This window comes from Calcarisporiella thermophila, assembly GCF_041956535.1.
Source record: "Calcarisporiella thermophila strain CBS 279.70 unplaced genomic scaffold VTP21scaffold_10, whole genome shotgun sequence".
NCBI classification, from domain to species: domain Eukaryota; kingdom Fungi; phylum Calcarisporiellomycota; class Calcarisporiellomycetes; order Calcarisporiellales; family Calcarisporiellaceae; genus Calcarisporiella; species Calcarisporiella thermophila.
The window spans coordinates 594,519-608,978 of NW_027192200.1; the positions used below are offsets into that span (position 1 = coordinate 594,519).

Consider the following 14,460-nt stretch of genomic DNA (forward strand, 5'->3'; position numbering starts at 1 on the left):
CGTTGCATGGATCTTGCGCCCTCCGCCGTAGTGGCCCATCAAAAGGATCTCAGACTGCCCAAACGGTCCATCTGCCGACATGGCCCTGATGCCGGCAGAAACTTCCAGCAACGGCACAAATTAATAAAGACAAGCTTTCGTTCTGCTGGACCACCCTGCGTGCTCAATGTGATGACAAGTTGCGCAAAACAAACGTAAACGCAAATGATGCTGTCACTTTCAAGGGAGAGTCCGTCAGTCAAATGTCAATCCACGAAATGAGGTGTCAGAATTGGCACCGAGGGCTGGCGCCAGCCCTGCTGGGAGAGAAGTCGGCGCACGCTCCAAGGAATTGGACGCGTCTCCTTTTCTTCAGTAAGGGCGATGGCCGGGCAGACGCACAGCGTGTCTCTGCCGTAAAACCTCCCCGGGGATCGTTTCCTTCTTCGAAGGCTCCATTTTGGATAAGGAGGACGGGACTTGCTCGCATGGTAAGGAGCATTTGATTAGGAAATCCCCAAAACTCCACTAGTCATGACAAACTATAAAGAAATGGCGAATCCAATTTTAACCATCCGGCCTGCTCAACCCCGAGCAACCTTACGCGGCCGTCGCAAGCCCGGCTCTGGCTTCAGGTTTTCACGGCGCTCCGTTGGAGTCCCCTCATCTGACTCCAGGGGTGGGCCGCTCCTATTTGTTTGCGGAAGAAAGATCGGACTCCATGGTTGCACTCTACCCATCACATGCGACGTCCTCTTTATTCTATTTTATTTTTTTTTTGTTTGCTGAGCTGGCTCCCCGCACTTGAGCGCCAGCCTCCGCGATTTCTGCTCCGACCCGTCTTTTCTTTTGGCTGTGTTGTTGGTGCAGACCGGTTTCCTCCAGTTCCCGGGAGGCCCACGTCGCTGCAGCGTCGCCTACGCGACGTCCCAAGAATGTAAAGGGAAAACAGGGGACCCAGCTCCACGCAGCCTTATCGCCGGGGCCGGGGGCTTGAGGAGGGGCTGGCGGGGGAGATGGGCTACGGGCAGCCGCCCACATGCTGCAGGCTCGCTTTTAGCTTGGTGCGGCCGAGCTAATGGCTTCTGATACTTTTCTTGAGCCCGGAGGCCTCGCTTGCGTCGCGACGGGGTTCCTGAGAAAACAGGTCAGGCCAAATGAAACCTTAGATTCGGATGGTCCCATTGGCGTCATCCGGCAAGTCACCTCGACTCTGCCCCCTCCGAAGCTTTTTTTTTCCCCTCCCTTGGCCGGCAAAATTAGGTTGCATCCGTGCTGGAACCTCCGCGTGAGGAGAGCTGCCGAGGCCCTCGCGTTATATAAACGATTGTGCCCCCTGGCGCCTCGCCCGAGGCCTCTTTCCATTTGCCTCGCCCCCGTGCTTCCGCCGATTCTGGATCTGGAAATGGAAAAACAATCAAGCACCGCACAAGGCTATAGCAACACCATGTCCATATCGCGCCTCCTGGCCGACTCGCTCCCGCCCGCCGCCCCCGCGCTACTCTCGCCCCCATCCCCTTGGCCCCACGTGGCTCTATCGCGCAACAAGCCAGCAACGGCAAAGCATCCCAGAGAGCCATCGCCCATTGTGAATGCGGCCGAGCATTACTACCATGAATTAGCTCTCCATTCCAAATCATCCAATTCGCCCCCGCCCGATGAATTCCCATCATCGCCATCCACCCGCTCCCCCTCTACTTCCTTTCAGCCGCGGCCATCAAAGCCCTCCCCAAAAGCAAGCAAAAGCGCGCGTCGCACCCCAAGGAAGGATGCGCCAATCCACGTCGACCCCTCCCTCTCGGATTGGGAGCGTCGCGAGCGTAATAAGCTTGCCTCTGCCAAATACCGCTCCAAGAAGAACGATGAAAACCGAAAGGTCCGCATGCAACTCCAGGCCTTAACGGAGATAAGCCGCTTGATGCGCGTGCAGCTTGCGGATTCGCGCCGCGAGATCGCCCGGCTACGATTGGAAGCCGACGAGTTGCGAGCGAAACTGGCCGCCGGCCAGTATCTTGCCCAATTCGGCCTTGCGGTGCATCCTGCCGCTTTGTCCAAAGAGGCTGGCACGCCCAGGACCTCCGAGCACATATCCTGCCCAACCTCGCCTTCGGCCGAGTGGGCCCCCTCCCGGGCTGGATCAGTAGGAATGGCGCCATCGCGATCCTTGCCCTCGTCGGACAGGGGATATTTCCCCCTCCCTACTCCTGCGCACAATTCGCTCTGGCTTCGGCAGAGCCCGTGCTCCGTAGTAGGCCACGCTGGTCTCCACTGCTCGTCATGAAGCAGTGCAGAAGGCACGCCCCCATGTCGGGGGGTGGAAAAGCCCCACCAAAAGCAAATAGGCTACCCTATCGCCAGCTCCTTTCCTCCCCGATTCAACCAGCCCTCGACTGTGCGGTTTCTATTATAAATGTACCTCTTATAAATATCTAGAGCATGCTCTTCTAGGTAACGCGCTAATCTGTAATTTCCCCCCCCCCCCTCTCTTTCCCATTCTACCACACTCTGCACAAAGCCTTCCGCGTATTGTTTGTAAAGTTGTATACTTCTCCCTTGAGCAAAGCCTATCCATACCATTCGTACTTGACTTTCTTAGGTTCATTGATTCTTCTTCGTGTATTTAACACATAACTGCCTCAACTATATCCCATTAAAGACTGTGTCGATATTTTTCATTTTATTTCTTATCCTACAGTTGACGAGTATAAGCAATCGTTTTACTACAGACATACAAATAATGTGTGTGATGGTCACTGCGAAAAAAAAAATCAATAAAAACTAGGCCATCACAGAAAGTAAACCAAACTAAACATAAGTGATTTACGCAATTGTCAAAAATAGAACCTAAAAGCGTGCCTATTCACCGCCTTTTTTTTTACAAAGCAACTCATACTGGTTCTCTGGGGGAAAGATCGTCTACTTGGAGCTCGTGTACTTTGTCACTGCCTTCGTTCCTTCCGATACAGCATGTTTGGCCAATTCACCCGGCAAGATCAAACGCACCGCTGTCTGAATCTCCCGTGAGCTGGTATTATTAATAGGCATTGTGAAATTAGGGATGGTTTGAACTATGAGAGCAAAAATTCTGGATGGCTACCTGATGGTGGATCGTTTATTGTACGCGGCAAGCTTCGATGCCTCGGAGGCAATTCGCTCAAATACTAATCACATCAAAATGCCGTTAGTTTAGGTCATGATCCTCGTAATATTTATCCACGAAACCTACTGTCATTGACAAAACTATTCATAATCGACATGGCCTACAAAAACGATAAAAAAAAATAAAAATGCATCAGAATGACATTCTTTGGACTCGATCAATGCCGAAATAGCGCATTGAAAAATGAATAATCACCTTGTTCGAAATACCGGTGTCGGGATGCACCTGCTTGAGCACTTTATAGATGTATGAGTGATAGGTCTCCTTACGCGACTTCTTCTTTACTTTGCCGCTCTCTGCTTTGGGTTTTTTCTCTTTTTTCTCAGCCGGTGTCTTTGCAGGGGCTTTGCCGCCTGTTGAAGCAGTCGATGCTGGTTTCTTCTCTGCAGGTTTGGGAGGCATACTTATAATGTAATGGTTCAAGCGATACAACTGAAGAAGAAAGGAGAGTGAAAGAAGAAATTGGATCTTTTTTTTAACAAAAAATGGGTGACGTAACATTTCCATTTCTTGTTTTCTACTTCGCTTGCAACCCCCCCCCCTGGAAATCAAACAAAATCACTTTTGTTAGAATACTTGTTTCTCGTAGAATAATGGGCGGGTACTACGTTATCGCAGGGCAGAAAGTCGCCAATCACTGGGTACGTTATCGATCGCTATGCCCTGCTACGTTCAGGATAAACCTTGGCGATTTGCTCGGCTTTCACACCCTCAGATCCTAACATTGCATCTTTTTCTTTGGTCGTTATGTATAAATAGCTCTCCATCGGCACTATTGGTCTGTTCACTCTTGGCATTTTCGCCGCTACTGGCGGAAACAAGGATGCTAAACCCAGAGCTGGTGCATTGCCCCCCATCAACGCAGCCTCAAAAGAGGAGGAGGAGTTCATCCGAAATTTCGTGATGCAGGCCGAGAAGGAGGAGAAAGAGGCGAAGCATTAAAGTGCATATCTAATGTTTTATTCTTTCTGCCTTGTTTTGTTATCGACATAGAGTTTCTTTCTTTTTTTTTCATGCCCTCTCAAAATGCTTCCCAATGTTGGATAAACGCTTGTTTCTATTTACCTGAAATGGGTCCGACTAAACTTTCGGCCGTCTGGCTCCAGTATTCGCTTCCCCTGAAGTATTCGCTTCAAAATGAACGGTTAAATAGCTTCGTTTTCAGCCGATTTTCTCTCCCCACATTTATTCCCATGCCTCATACAAGAGGATGTCGCACTCTACAGTGGGTGGACTCAATGTGGTATTGACAAACCGAAATCAGTTTGCCGCAGATCCGTAATTAAAGGCCACTTTACATTATTATTGGGGGGCTACTGTTTAAAGATAATAGTATTGCAAAAAGTCCTAGATTCATTTCCAGCGTTTATTACAGATTCACGGAGGATGATTTGAGGATATATGGTTCGATGGTTCTTAAATTTATCTATCCCCTTGGATAGACCTGCCTCTTAAATATGGATGACACCCTCAATCACGGTAACCGACTTTCCGGCTAAAATAGCTACCTCCTTGCCATCTTTCTCAGCCAGAGTAACCTCCATTTCGCCCGTGCGAGGAGAGCATTGCCGTGCTGATAAGGTGGTTTTCCCGAGAATATTTCCCCAGTAGGGTCCCAAGAGAGTGTGCGCCGCACCTATTGCATCGGGTGAAAATCATAGTAACAAGAAGGAGATATAAATACAACGGTGCAATTGAGGAGAATGGAAAATCATCTCACCGGTGACCGGGTCTTCGTCTATGCCAAACCAAGGCCCAAACAAACGTGAGCACATGTCCAGGTTTTCTTCATCCGCTTTCACCGTCACTATGATTGCGCCTAATTCAAGATCAACCTTTTTGGAAACTTCGAGCATTTGCTTGAAATCTGGCTTAATGACTCGTAAATCTGTCTCTGTACCCTCCATATGAATCAGCAAGAACTTGAGAAAGCGGTTGTATTGGAGAGCAACAATTTTCGGTAGATTCTCGCCATATAGGGTGTGAAGTAGATCAGTAAGCTCCGGGGTCTGCTCCAATTCAGCCGAAGGATTCTGAGGCAGAGTGATATTGATCAGGTTGGTTTTGGGATCTTTGTTGCCGACTAATGTGCCGGACAGAGTGGCAAAAGAGACAGAGCTAGCAGGATTCTTAATATTGTTCAAAATGACATGAGTGGTTGCCAGCGTTGCCTATAGGCAGGACCCATTAGATTTGATGATCAATATAAAGCATTCTCTCCGATGCAGTCATAAGTTGTTGGCTTACATGACCACACAAAACCACCTCAACAGTGGGTGTAAACCACCGAAGCGAAAAATGCGTCGCAGTTTCGAATGTCTCGCCATCAAGCGGGGTAACAAATGCAGTCTCTGCTAAATTCACCTCGGCTATGTATAGGTAAACGAGCCGTTAGCTTCACGCAGCAATGAATGATTCGCATTCTTGCGACGCGCAGGCTAACCTACCGGCGATAGACTGAAGCGTGGCATCGGGCAGATGAACATCTTTGGGGATTAAAGCCACACCAGCCGGATTGCCGGAAAAAACGCCTTTGGAGGAGGCGAAGGCATCTACTGTGAAGAACTGCAAGGATTTGGGAGAAGGGGAAGCCATACCTAATGAATTTGTCGGGCTTCGAAGAGATCGCAACTGCCTTTTAAATTCTCGCACGGTCATTATCCATCGTTCGTTCATTGGCGGAAAATTTGGGTTGATCGCTTGACTCAGGGGGGGGTGAATTCAGTTGAGCTGTATACATTTTTTGTCAGAACCGCGCCTCGAATGTGCAAATAATGAACGAATCTTCGGGAAGCTGGGCGAGAAAGGGGTTGACAACGGCCTAGGATGGCCCTCTTTATTAGTCATCAAATTGTTCATAGTGCGCAGTAAATTTAGCGCTTTTACAACCCTTTGTCGACCTAAAGCGGCCGGGGCTAACCATGGAAATGGAGAGCTATTTTGTCTGAAATCTAGAAACCCAGGGATATGGTCGAGTGCATTTATCCGTGGATGGAGTTGTATTTTGGGCTTGTTGCAGACCATTGAAACTCGAACTCTCTCTATCTCTAATGACCTTTTATTCCCGGCATTTCAACGAGTTTCCTCTACATACAGAGGCGGTGTTGTCTGCTAACTTGAGCTTGGCATTACAACATTTCGGACTTCAACCACAATCGTGAAGGTTGCAGCTCAATGTCATCGGAGGATACCCTAGGGGACTTGCAATATCTTCTAATTGTTTAGTAACGCATTGTTCAACAGCCCATCCAACGGTGCGATTTACTTTAGTTTCTGTACTCTGTTCAGTGCAAATGATACCTCTGCTTTTCTTACATCTTGGCTTACCAAGATTTCAGGGCCTTTTCTGGATCCGTTACACCTGCCAAAGATTGAATTTGTGAAAATTATTTGGTTACTCTAATTGGTAATCATTTAGTTTAACTGAGAAACGTGCTCTTCCTCGCAGGTTGACATGCAAGAAAGTCTTTAATACCCTCGCACAGTATCTCTGCATGGCCTGGCGGGAATCATTTTTTGGTCTTACAAACATTTACTATAAATATTTTTCGTTCTGTATAAAAACCGAGGCAACAGTGTACAGCTACGCTAATCTCGATAAAATCCTCCTCTCACTACTTCCTCTTCAAATTATCCTCCCATCCCATTCTTTTTTATCATTCTTTACCATGTTAAAAAACCTCCTTTTCGTTGCAGTTACCCTGACTGCATTGGCGAGCTCCTTTGCTGCACCTGCCACTGAGAAGCCATTGACCACATTTTTCGTGGCCAGTGACACCCATAGAGACTATGACGATCTGGCACGAGCGCTCCAAGACATGTCAGCCCTAGACCCCAAGTACCAGGCTCTCGTGATCAACGGAGATCTCACCGACTCCGGGTCAGAGCAAGAATACGCCGCCACCATTGCAACCATCAATAAGAATCCACATCCCGATAGGATATTCTATAACATCGGCAACCATGAACTGTGCTCTGACGGAACTGAGGAGGAGAAGTTTGCACGCTATAAAAGACTGACCAAGGAGCCAAAGATTTATTATGAGCGCAATGTCGACGGCTTCCCTTTTCTCTTTTTGGGCACTGAGACGTACGTATTCCTCACGCGCCTGTTAATTTGAATGATGAGAGCGGCCGTTTAATATATTCTTATTCCAAATAGGTTCAAAAATAAATGCTATGGCGTTTGGTTTAGCCCCGAGCAGTTAGCTTGGCTTAAAGAACGGCTTCGATCTCACGGTGACACCGGAAAACCTATTTTCGTTTATTCGCACTTCCCTATTCATGGTACGACTTCGGGCAGCCAAGGGTACGAAACTACCTACGCGCAAGGAAAGGAGCTCTTGGATCTCTTGGGCCAATATCCCCAGGTCATTTTGTTTACCGGTCATACTCACTATAAGCTTTATCTCGATGATTGGCAGGCGCGCAAAGTGGTTGAGGGAGGAAATCCTAAAGGTTTCCAGTTGATTAACACCGGGTTTATCCAGACGGAATGGGCAAGGGATGCCAAAGGCAACGAGTACGTTCCACGTAATGGCTGGTTAGAGAATCAATCGCTTTACGTTCAAGTCTATCGCGACCGTGTGGTCGTCACTGGCCGTGATCATTTCCAGAAAAAATGGATCCAAAAGCTCGAAATCCCTTATCGCGTCCAACCTTAATTAGCTTATATCTATTATCCAATTTTTTATCGTAGGTGCAAACAATGTTAATTAATTCCTTCTGGGTAATGAGTGAGTGCTTTAGACTTAATAAAATTTAATCGGAAGAGTAAAATCAGAGACATAGCATGGAAACAGGTGGGCTGAATAACGCTCATCCTTTATTATGAAATTTAAAGTTATGGTTAATTAGTCCGAATTAGAGCATACGTGTCTAAACCTTTTCACATTCATGTTGTAACTCCTACATATGAAAACGTACTGTTTTTCGTAGAGGGAGCTCCAGTAGTTTGAAAGATCCGTTCGATATTCAAAGGAAAGAAAAAAAGATCGTCTCGTTGTTGGGGTACACAATTAGAACTTACAAAAAATAAATGCAGGTAACATATAGTTTCATTTATAAGCTGACCCAGCTCTCGAGTAATTGGGGTGAGTGCCCAAGCTCCCACCGGCAGACACATAATTTCCATTCGAAGCGCCATCGAACGGATAGAGATCCAGCTCATTACTTCTCAAGCCATTACTTGTGCCCTGATGGGATGAGGGACGGGGACGCTGCTGTTGTTTCTCACGCAACTTCTGGATGACTGCAGTTCGTTGACTGTGTGCACGGGTAAGAAGTTTTCTTGTATCGCTCAGACGCATAAGATACTCGTTACTGCAGTTGATATTTTCCTGTTTCAAATCATGGTTATGTCGAGGAGCAAGACAAAGATCCCATTATATTTCCTACCATGACAAGTTCTCTAACGCGTGCCATTAATTCTCGTGGATCTCCGTATATATCGTTATCGATGTCATTCATAGCTTGATCATCATCTGCATTGAGTTCGGACATCTGTGCATCACTGCCATTAAGCAAATCTTCGTAAGAGATGTCTTGATACTGTGGGTCATCTCCTTGGATAATGGCTGCAAATCGACTAAGAACTTTGTTGAGTGATTTTTCATTTTCGATCATTTCCATAGCTGTAGCCGCAAGTGATTCTAAGTGTTTGGATTGTAGGATTTTTCGCAACGGCCGTCGTTCTAGAAGATCTTCAGCCTTCTCTAAAGGGCCAAGTATTTCTGCAGAGTATTATACATAAACGTAAGATACAGCTTAAAACACTATATATACAAACTGCTGTTTCTGACTATACCTTCAATATTTATGTCTCCGTAAGGATCTTCGTCTGAGCTATAATATCCGGCATTAGACTTATTCATAATTGTGGCCCTCTTCTTCCCGAATTTAGCGGCCTAATTATATGTCATTCGTTTTTTTTAAAAAAAAGAATTTAAGTACTCAGTTGTAAAATAAGGCGTTGCAGACTTGATTCTCTACATTAAAGTCATCTTCGAATCCGATTGCCGCTCGTAATCTCCTTCCATTGCCGACGTAAGTTGCTCCAATCTTCAGTATTAGCCAAAATCAAACGAAAAGAGTTAAAAATAATATGCTCATAAAGAGGGAAGGAAATGAGCGTGTTTCGATGGAATAAAAAAAAGGATATGTTTATTGCCACGATTGTGGGGCACGAGACCAATGTCCTCAGGTTCGCTGGTGTCTGATGCCGTATCAAGAGAGAGTTAGTAAATTGGTGAGATATACACCACCACTGTATAATGAATCGCGAAAAATTGAATAGCCTGATCCTACCTCCCATTGTGTTCTTAGGGGAGTATCCTACTACGAAGAAGTAAGAGAGGAAGTTATGACTGCTTGTTAACAATTGAACAAAATTTCAGAGTTTTAAGATAATTTGATTTTATGTAGACGGGGTTGATATTTCGCGTACTTGAAAACATGAGCAACATTTACGTCCAAGAGCCGCACACAAGGTAATTGCATTGTATAGGAGCTGATAGTATTCACAAGCTTTACTCATCTTCGACTGTTTTAGTGGGAAAGTCGTTCTCCATACTACTTACGGGGATATAGATATTGAATTGTGGTCGAAGGAGACACCGAAAACATGTCGTAATTTTCTTCAACTGTGTCTTGAAGGATATTATAATGACACTATATTTCATCGGATCGTGCCTGAATTCATCATTCAGGGTGGCGATCCAACCGGCACAGGATCAGGCATGTCGCTTTTTGTGGATTTTTATATATATATATTTCTGACGACATTTTGTCAAATAGGTGGAGAATCAATATATGGGAAGCCGTTCGCAGATGAGTTCCATTCTCGTCTACGTTTCATTCGACGTGGTTTAGTGGCTATGGCCAATGCAGGACCAAATGATAATGGGAGCCAATTCTTTATTACTCTAGCGCGAACGGATGAGCTGCAAAACAAGCACACCATCTTTGGAAAGGTATTTTTTTGGGTGGGTGACGCTGTTTTTATGATTTCGCTCTAACTTATTTTTATTATAGGTAGTTGGGGACACTATTTTTAATGTGATTCGCATGGGCCAACTAGATATTGATAGTAACGAGCGGCCGCTCTATCCACCAAAGATAATTACTACTGAAGTGCTTAACAACCCCTTCGATGATATCATCCCCCGTATGACGCCTGCTGAAAAAGCGGCACTAGAAAAAGCAGAAGAGCTAGAGAAACAAAAGGCGAAAAAAAAGAAAGAGAAAAAGTATCTACGCTTTTTTTCTATTGACGCCATCCTTTGTTACTAATTTATCTGCTTTAGAAACTCAAATCTGCTCTCTTTTGAAGAGGAAGGCGATGCTGAAGCAGTCAGGGTAAAAATCAAAAGTAGCCATGACCTTCTGAAAGATGATCCGAGACTGAGAAAAGCGGAAGCAGTGGAAAGTCAGAAAGCCGCTATGAAAGAGGGGGAAAAAGCAAAAGTGCGTGAGCTAGAACAGAGGGTTAAAGTGGCGTCTTCGGATGTAACAAACGCCGACGATAAAGACGATGAATCAGCGGCGGAATTCGATCGACGGATGCGAGAGTCTGTAAAAGAGAGAATGGCCGGAAAACAAGAGAAGAAATTGGATCAAAGGTATTATTTTTTCGCTTGCTAAGAAGTGAATTGTAAAGAAATTTAGTCCTCTCTTATTTACAGGGAAGTTGTGCGGAATGAGATTGATAAAGTGAAGCAAGAGATACAGGCGCTTAACAAGAGAAAAAGTGAAATGCAGGAAAGGGAAAAAGAATCCAAAAAACCGAAAGTATCCATGTTAGAGCTTGAGCGCCAAAAGTATCTCAATGGGAAACAACGTGCGACCTCAAGAAAGGATAGCAGTCGAGAAAATGAAGTAGGATCATTTCATATCCTTTTTTTATACAATCTATTTGCTAATATTTCTTTTCATTTATTCTGAATAGCTCATGAAGCGATTCAACTCTTTTACAAAAAAACTCTCCCAGGCTGTCAAAGAGAATAAATCTGATGATACAGAGCTCCCCAGACAACGCCCCGAGCCCTCCGGAAAATCCTGTGAACTACATGGAGTACCAGGCTGCGAATCGTGTGGAAATGCAGAGAATGCCAATGAAACTGAAGAAACAGACGAAGGCTGGATAACTCACGTTATGATAGCAGAGAAAGACAGAAAAGGCAAGGATCTTATGCAGCGTCAGGAGAGCGTCCATGACTATGTAGTCATAGATCCTCGGGAGAGAAAAGAGCAGGCTCTGCGAAATGAGAGAGAAAAACGGAGAGGAAAGAGCTCGAGGGATAGGGCGAGTTCGAAAGAGCGCTCATATGAAAGGAGATCTTGAAATTTTGCTTATTATTCATGAATTGCTCACCACATTAATCGAACTTTTATAAGAGTAAATATATACACGTGCATTTGGCAAATGTTTATTTATTTAGGTTTTTTTTTTCTACATTTTTAATTAACCGTAATTACGAAATCTTCATCATGTCATCAACTTGGGAATCAAACGTCACACTCTCCTCTCTCTCCAAAGTCGTATTCGCTTCAGACGAAACATCTTGCTTGTCCAAGATGGCTCGATATCTTTTTTCGAAACTGTCTCGATCCGCTACCAGATTGATAGCGCGCCAGTATAATTCTAATGATTTCTGTACCTGTTGGGTCGAATTGAGGAAGTTGATATACTCCAGCCAGATATCTGAATCATCGAAAAATATAGCGTTACTGGATGAGAATACTTAGGGCATGAAACTATGAAACTCACCTTCAGAATCCTCTTTTGCCCTTAGGGCCATATCATAGATCCACTCAACCCGATCTTTAACAAACTTATTTAGAGATGGAGTGGGATGCTGACCGTTGCACTCTGAATCGAGCTCGAGTTTAACACAGTGTTGGAAAAATGAAAGCGGGGGCGTGTTTTTGATAAGCCTAGGTGAATAGCGAACCAAATTCAATCTTTCCAAAAACGACCAAGCACCGATGTTTGCTACTTACTTTTCGTAGACCTCTCTTCCCTTTTGAATACCGCCTTTTTCGACGGCCCATTCAGCATAGCGATTAAATACTAGCTCCTTGATCGAAGTGACTTCCGCGGCAATTTTGCATTTGGTGTATAGACGATTTAGATCTGAGACAGCGTTCTGAAATCAACGTGAGCGCCGTTAGTACCAAAATATAAGAAACAGCAAAGATAGATGTATGCGAAGAATAAATACCGTAAAATATTTTTCAATGTCTGGGACTCCCAGTTGATTGTTTCGGGACAGAAGGAAGATCCAATCAAAATAAGAGCTCCATATAGCGAAAGATGAGGGATTATGCGTCAGGGCTTTTGAATATAAATCTAAAGCGGAATCTACAAAACAAACGTGGTGAATATCTTAAAAAGTGGATGGGAAGAGAATTATTGTTACCATCCGTAATGCTTATCAATGTCAACCAAAGGGTTGGTTCTTCTGGATGTGCCTCCGTGCCTCGTGTGGCAGTAATGCGAGCTGTTGAAATAAACATGAGATGCATGAATTGTATACTTTGACACGAGCAACCTACTAACCATTATTAATATCATCTTCTCTAAGGTATTGTTGCACAACAGCCGAATATACTTCTTGGGATGCATATCCCTGCTTCTGTGCCGATTTGAAGACCGATGATATTGATTTGGAAAGATACAATCGCTAATTGAAAGGATAAATAGATGTTAGAGACGGTTTGAATGAAAGATCAGGCAAATTATATACCAGATTGGGTTCCGACACTTTTGAGTACCATTGACTCAAAAACTGAATATAGAGAAGACACATTTCGCTTGTGGGAATTTCCTATTGAAGTAAGTTTAGGATTAGCAGATACACATGAAGCAGAGAGCATTGAAATACCTTTAATGATTTATTGAATTCTTCAATAGATTTGCGGATTTCGGGGATGAGTAGTGGGCTTTCGGTATCTAGGGTTGGCACGTTAACGTGGCGGGCTGCGAGAAATGCTCTGGCCCTCGGGTCTTCAGGAAAATCGCGCTCAATGCTGTAAAAACAAATACTTAAATATCACTTATTATAAAGGAGAAAATACAATATACCCACCTTGCAAAAATTTCATTTTGACCCTCTTCAGTATCTGAAAATTGACGGTAAATGTCCACAAATTTCTCTCTAAACGAGAGGCTATTCGGATTAGCTAGAGGAAATACTTGCAGTTATTTACGAGATAGCCGAGAAAAATATATGTATATATATACATACCATCAATTGCGTTTTTGTAAACAATCTTTGCGAGCGCACCGGATAAAATAGGGTTTTGCTCATTTTTAAGTGCGCTAGTAATATCTTCGGATAATTCGTTTGCGGTTTTCTAAGGTTGAGGGGGAAGAGTTAAATTAAACATTTTCATATAGAAATATAGAAATATATTTCTACTTTTATCTTTTCCACATAGGCTAGCTCGAGTCTAAAATATTCGTGCCATAATTGCTCTTTCTCAGGATTAAGCCGCAGCCCTCTTTGCATCAGAGCTAGGATATGGGAATTGCGATCAGTCTCGTGGTTTAGCTATAAATATAAAATTCATACTTCTAGCCGCGACAATGTTAGCATTTTCTTCAAACTCCCATGATGCAGCGAGGATCCATAGTGAAGTTTTCGAAGGGTGCAGCTGAATTGCTCTGTTTAAAAATTAGCAAACCAGTTAAGCATATGCAGCTATAACGCTATAACGCTATAACGCTAATACGCACTTTGCAAACAACTTGCCGAGAGTTTTACTTGCACCAGAGCTTTTAGCAAAGTCAATGTATTGAAGCCAAAGGCTCACGTCTCCACCGAATTTACGGAGCGCTCGTTCGAAAATAAAATTAATCCTTCTTACGCCGGCGTAATCTGAAATCGACGTTTTGGATTTTATATCTTAAAATTTGGAAAAATAATAGGAGTTAAACCGGAATTCGTTCTATGCTAATGTACATAGAAGTATAATCTATTACCAAGCCGAGACTTCCTTTTCTTCCTTAACGCTTCAAGATTCATTTCATATTCAACATAGCGTAAGTAATCAATTTTTTTGGAAATCCTACGCTTCAGAGCGTATTCAAATTTTGTGCGTCTCTTAACGATCGACTTGACTTCGGCCTAAGGAATTAAATAGTAATTGTAGTGGAGACAAGATTCAAGAGTAAAATGAGCGACCCACCTTCGAAAAGATCCCCTTGTTCTCGAGATCCTCGAGTTCGGGGACCATTTGCTCGAGATAGTATTGAACTGTATCCGCCATGTTGTAATAATATACGCCACGATCGGTAGTGGAGGAAATGCAATAACTTC

General features: G+C 44.2%; 9 protein-coding genes across 9 annotated transcripts; 5 read left to right on the top strand and 4 right to left on the bottom strand.

Moving 5' to 3' along the window:
* Positions 1-6: 6 nt before the first annotated feature.
* Positions 7-976, top strand: VTP21DRAFT_985 (uncharacterized protein; the record flags this gene model as incomplete). The annotated part of the gene is made up of 4 exons (XM_069400841.1): positions 7-30; positions 99-470; positions 575-729; positions 850-976. 4 exons carry the CDS (start codon positions 7-9, stop codon positions 974-976), a joined length of 678 nt encoding a protein of 225 aa, XP_069251874.1.
* Positions 977-1,057: 81 nt separating this feature from the next.
* VTP21DRAFT_986 (uncharacterized protein) lies at positions 1,058-2,260 on the top strand (the record flags this gene model as incomplete). The annotated part of the gene is made up of 1 exon (XM_069400852.1): positions 1,058-2,260. The coding sequence occupies one exon, from the start codon at positions 1,058-1,060 to the stop codon at positions 2,258-2,260; it is 1,203 nt and encodes a 400-aa protein (XP_069251875.1).
* Positions 2,261-2,895: 635 nt separating this feature from the next.
* On the bottom strand, positions 2,896-3,541 carry VTP21DRAFT_987 (uncharacterized protein; the record flags this gene model as incomplete). Its single annotated transcript, XM_069400863.1, has 4 exons — positions 2,896-3,004; positions 3,077-3,140; positions 3,206-3,239; positions 3,335-3,541. 4 exons carry the CDS (start codon positions 3,539-3,541, stop codon positions 2,896-2,898), a joined length of 414 nt encoding a protein of 137 aa, XP_069251876.1.
* A 191-nt stretch (positions 3,542-3,732) lies between these two features.
* VTP21DRAFT_988 (uncharacterized protein) lies at positions 3,733-4,081 on the top strand (the record flags this gene model as incomplete). The annotated part of the gene is made up of 2 exons (XM_069400874.1): positions 3,733-3,780; positions 3,899-4,081. 2 exons carry the CDS (start codon positions 3,733-3,735, stop codon positions 4,079-4,081), a joined length of 231 nt encoding a protein of 76 aa, XP_069251877.1.
* Positions 4,082-4,590: 509 nt separating this feature from the next.
* Positions 4,591-5,815, bottom strand: VTP21DRAFT_989 (uncharacterized protein; the record flags this gene model as incomplete). Its single annotated transcript, XM_069400885.1, has 4 exons — positions 4,591-4,775; positions 4,860-5,310; positions 5,387-5,508; positions 5,587-5,815. The coding sequence occupies 4 exons, from the start codon at positions 5,813-5,815 to the stop codon at positions 4,591-4,593; spliced, it is 987 nt and encodes a 328-aa protein (XP_069251878.1).
* Positions 5,816-6,807: 992 nt separating this feature from the next.
* On the top strand, positions 6,808-7,803 carry VTP21DRAFT_990 (uncharacterized protein; the record flags this gene model as incomplete). Its single annotated transcript, XM_069400897.1, has 2 exons — positions 6,808-7,229; positions 7,302-7,803. 2 exons carry the CDS (start codon positions 6,808-6,810, stop codon positions 7,801-7,803), a joined length of 924 nt encoding a protein of 307 aa, XP_069251879.1.
* Positions 7,804-8,196: 393 nt separating this feature from the next.
* VTP21DRAFT_991 (uncharacterized protein) lies at positions 8,197-9,452 on the bottom strand (the record flags this gene model as incomplete). Its single annotated transcript, XM_069400908.1, has 6 exons — positions 8,197-8,478; positions 8,537-8,871; positions 8,946-9,045; positions 9,131-9,204; positions 9,300-9,353; positions 9,446-9,452. 6 exons carry the CDS (start codon positions 9,450-9,452, stop codon positions 8,197-8,199), a joined length of 852 nt encoding a protein of 283 aa, XP_069251880.1.
* A 140-nt stretch (positions 9,453-9,592) lies between these two features.
* On the top strand, positions 9,593-11,480 carry VTP21DRAFT_992 (uncharacterized protein; the record flags this gene model as incomplete). The annotated part of the gene is made up of 7 exons (XM_069400919.1): positions 9,593-9,627; positions 9,690-9,874; positions 9,935-10,110; positions 10,172-10,386; positions 10,444-10,758; positions 10,822-11,014; positions 11,085-11,480. The coding sequence occupies 7 exons, from the start codon at positions 9,593-9,595 to the stop codon at positions 11,478-11,480; spliced, it is 1,515 nt and encodes a 504-aa protein (XP_069251881.1).
* A 130-nt stretch (positions 11,481-11,610) lies between these two features.
* VTP21DRAFT_993 (uncharacterized protein) lies at positions 11,611-14,410 on the bottom strand (the record flags this gene model as incomplete). Its single annotated transcript, XM_069400930.1, has 15 exons — positions 11,611-11,840; positions 11,907-12,073; positions 12,140-12,285; positions 12,361-12,500; positions 12,559-12,639; positions 12,699-12,822; positions 12,886-12,966; positions 13,024-13,168; positions 13,228-13,321; positions 13,387-13,495; positions 13,561-13,655; positions 13,714-13,805; positions 13,878-14,046; positions 14,124-14,268; positions 14,330-14,410. 15 exons carry the CDS (start codon positions 14,408-14,410, stop codon positions 11,611-11,613), a joined length of 1,899 nt encoding a protein of 632 aa, XP_069251882.1.
* Positions 14,411-14,460: the final 50 nt, after the last annotated feature.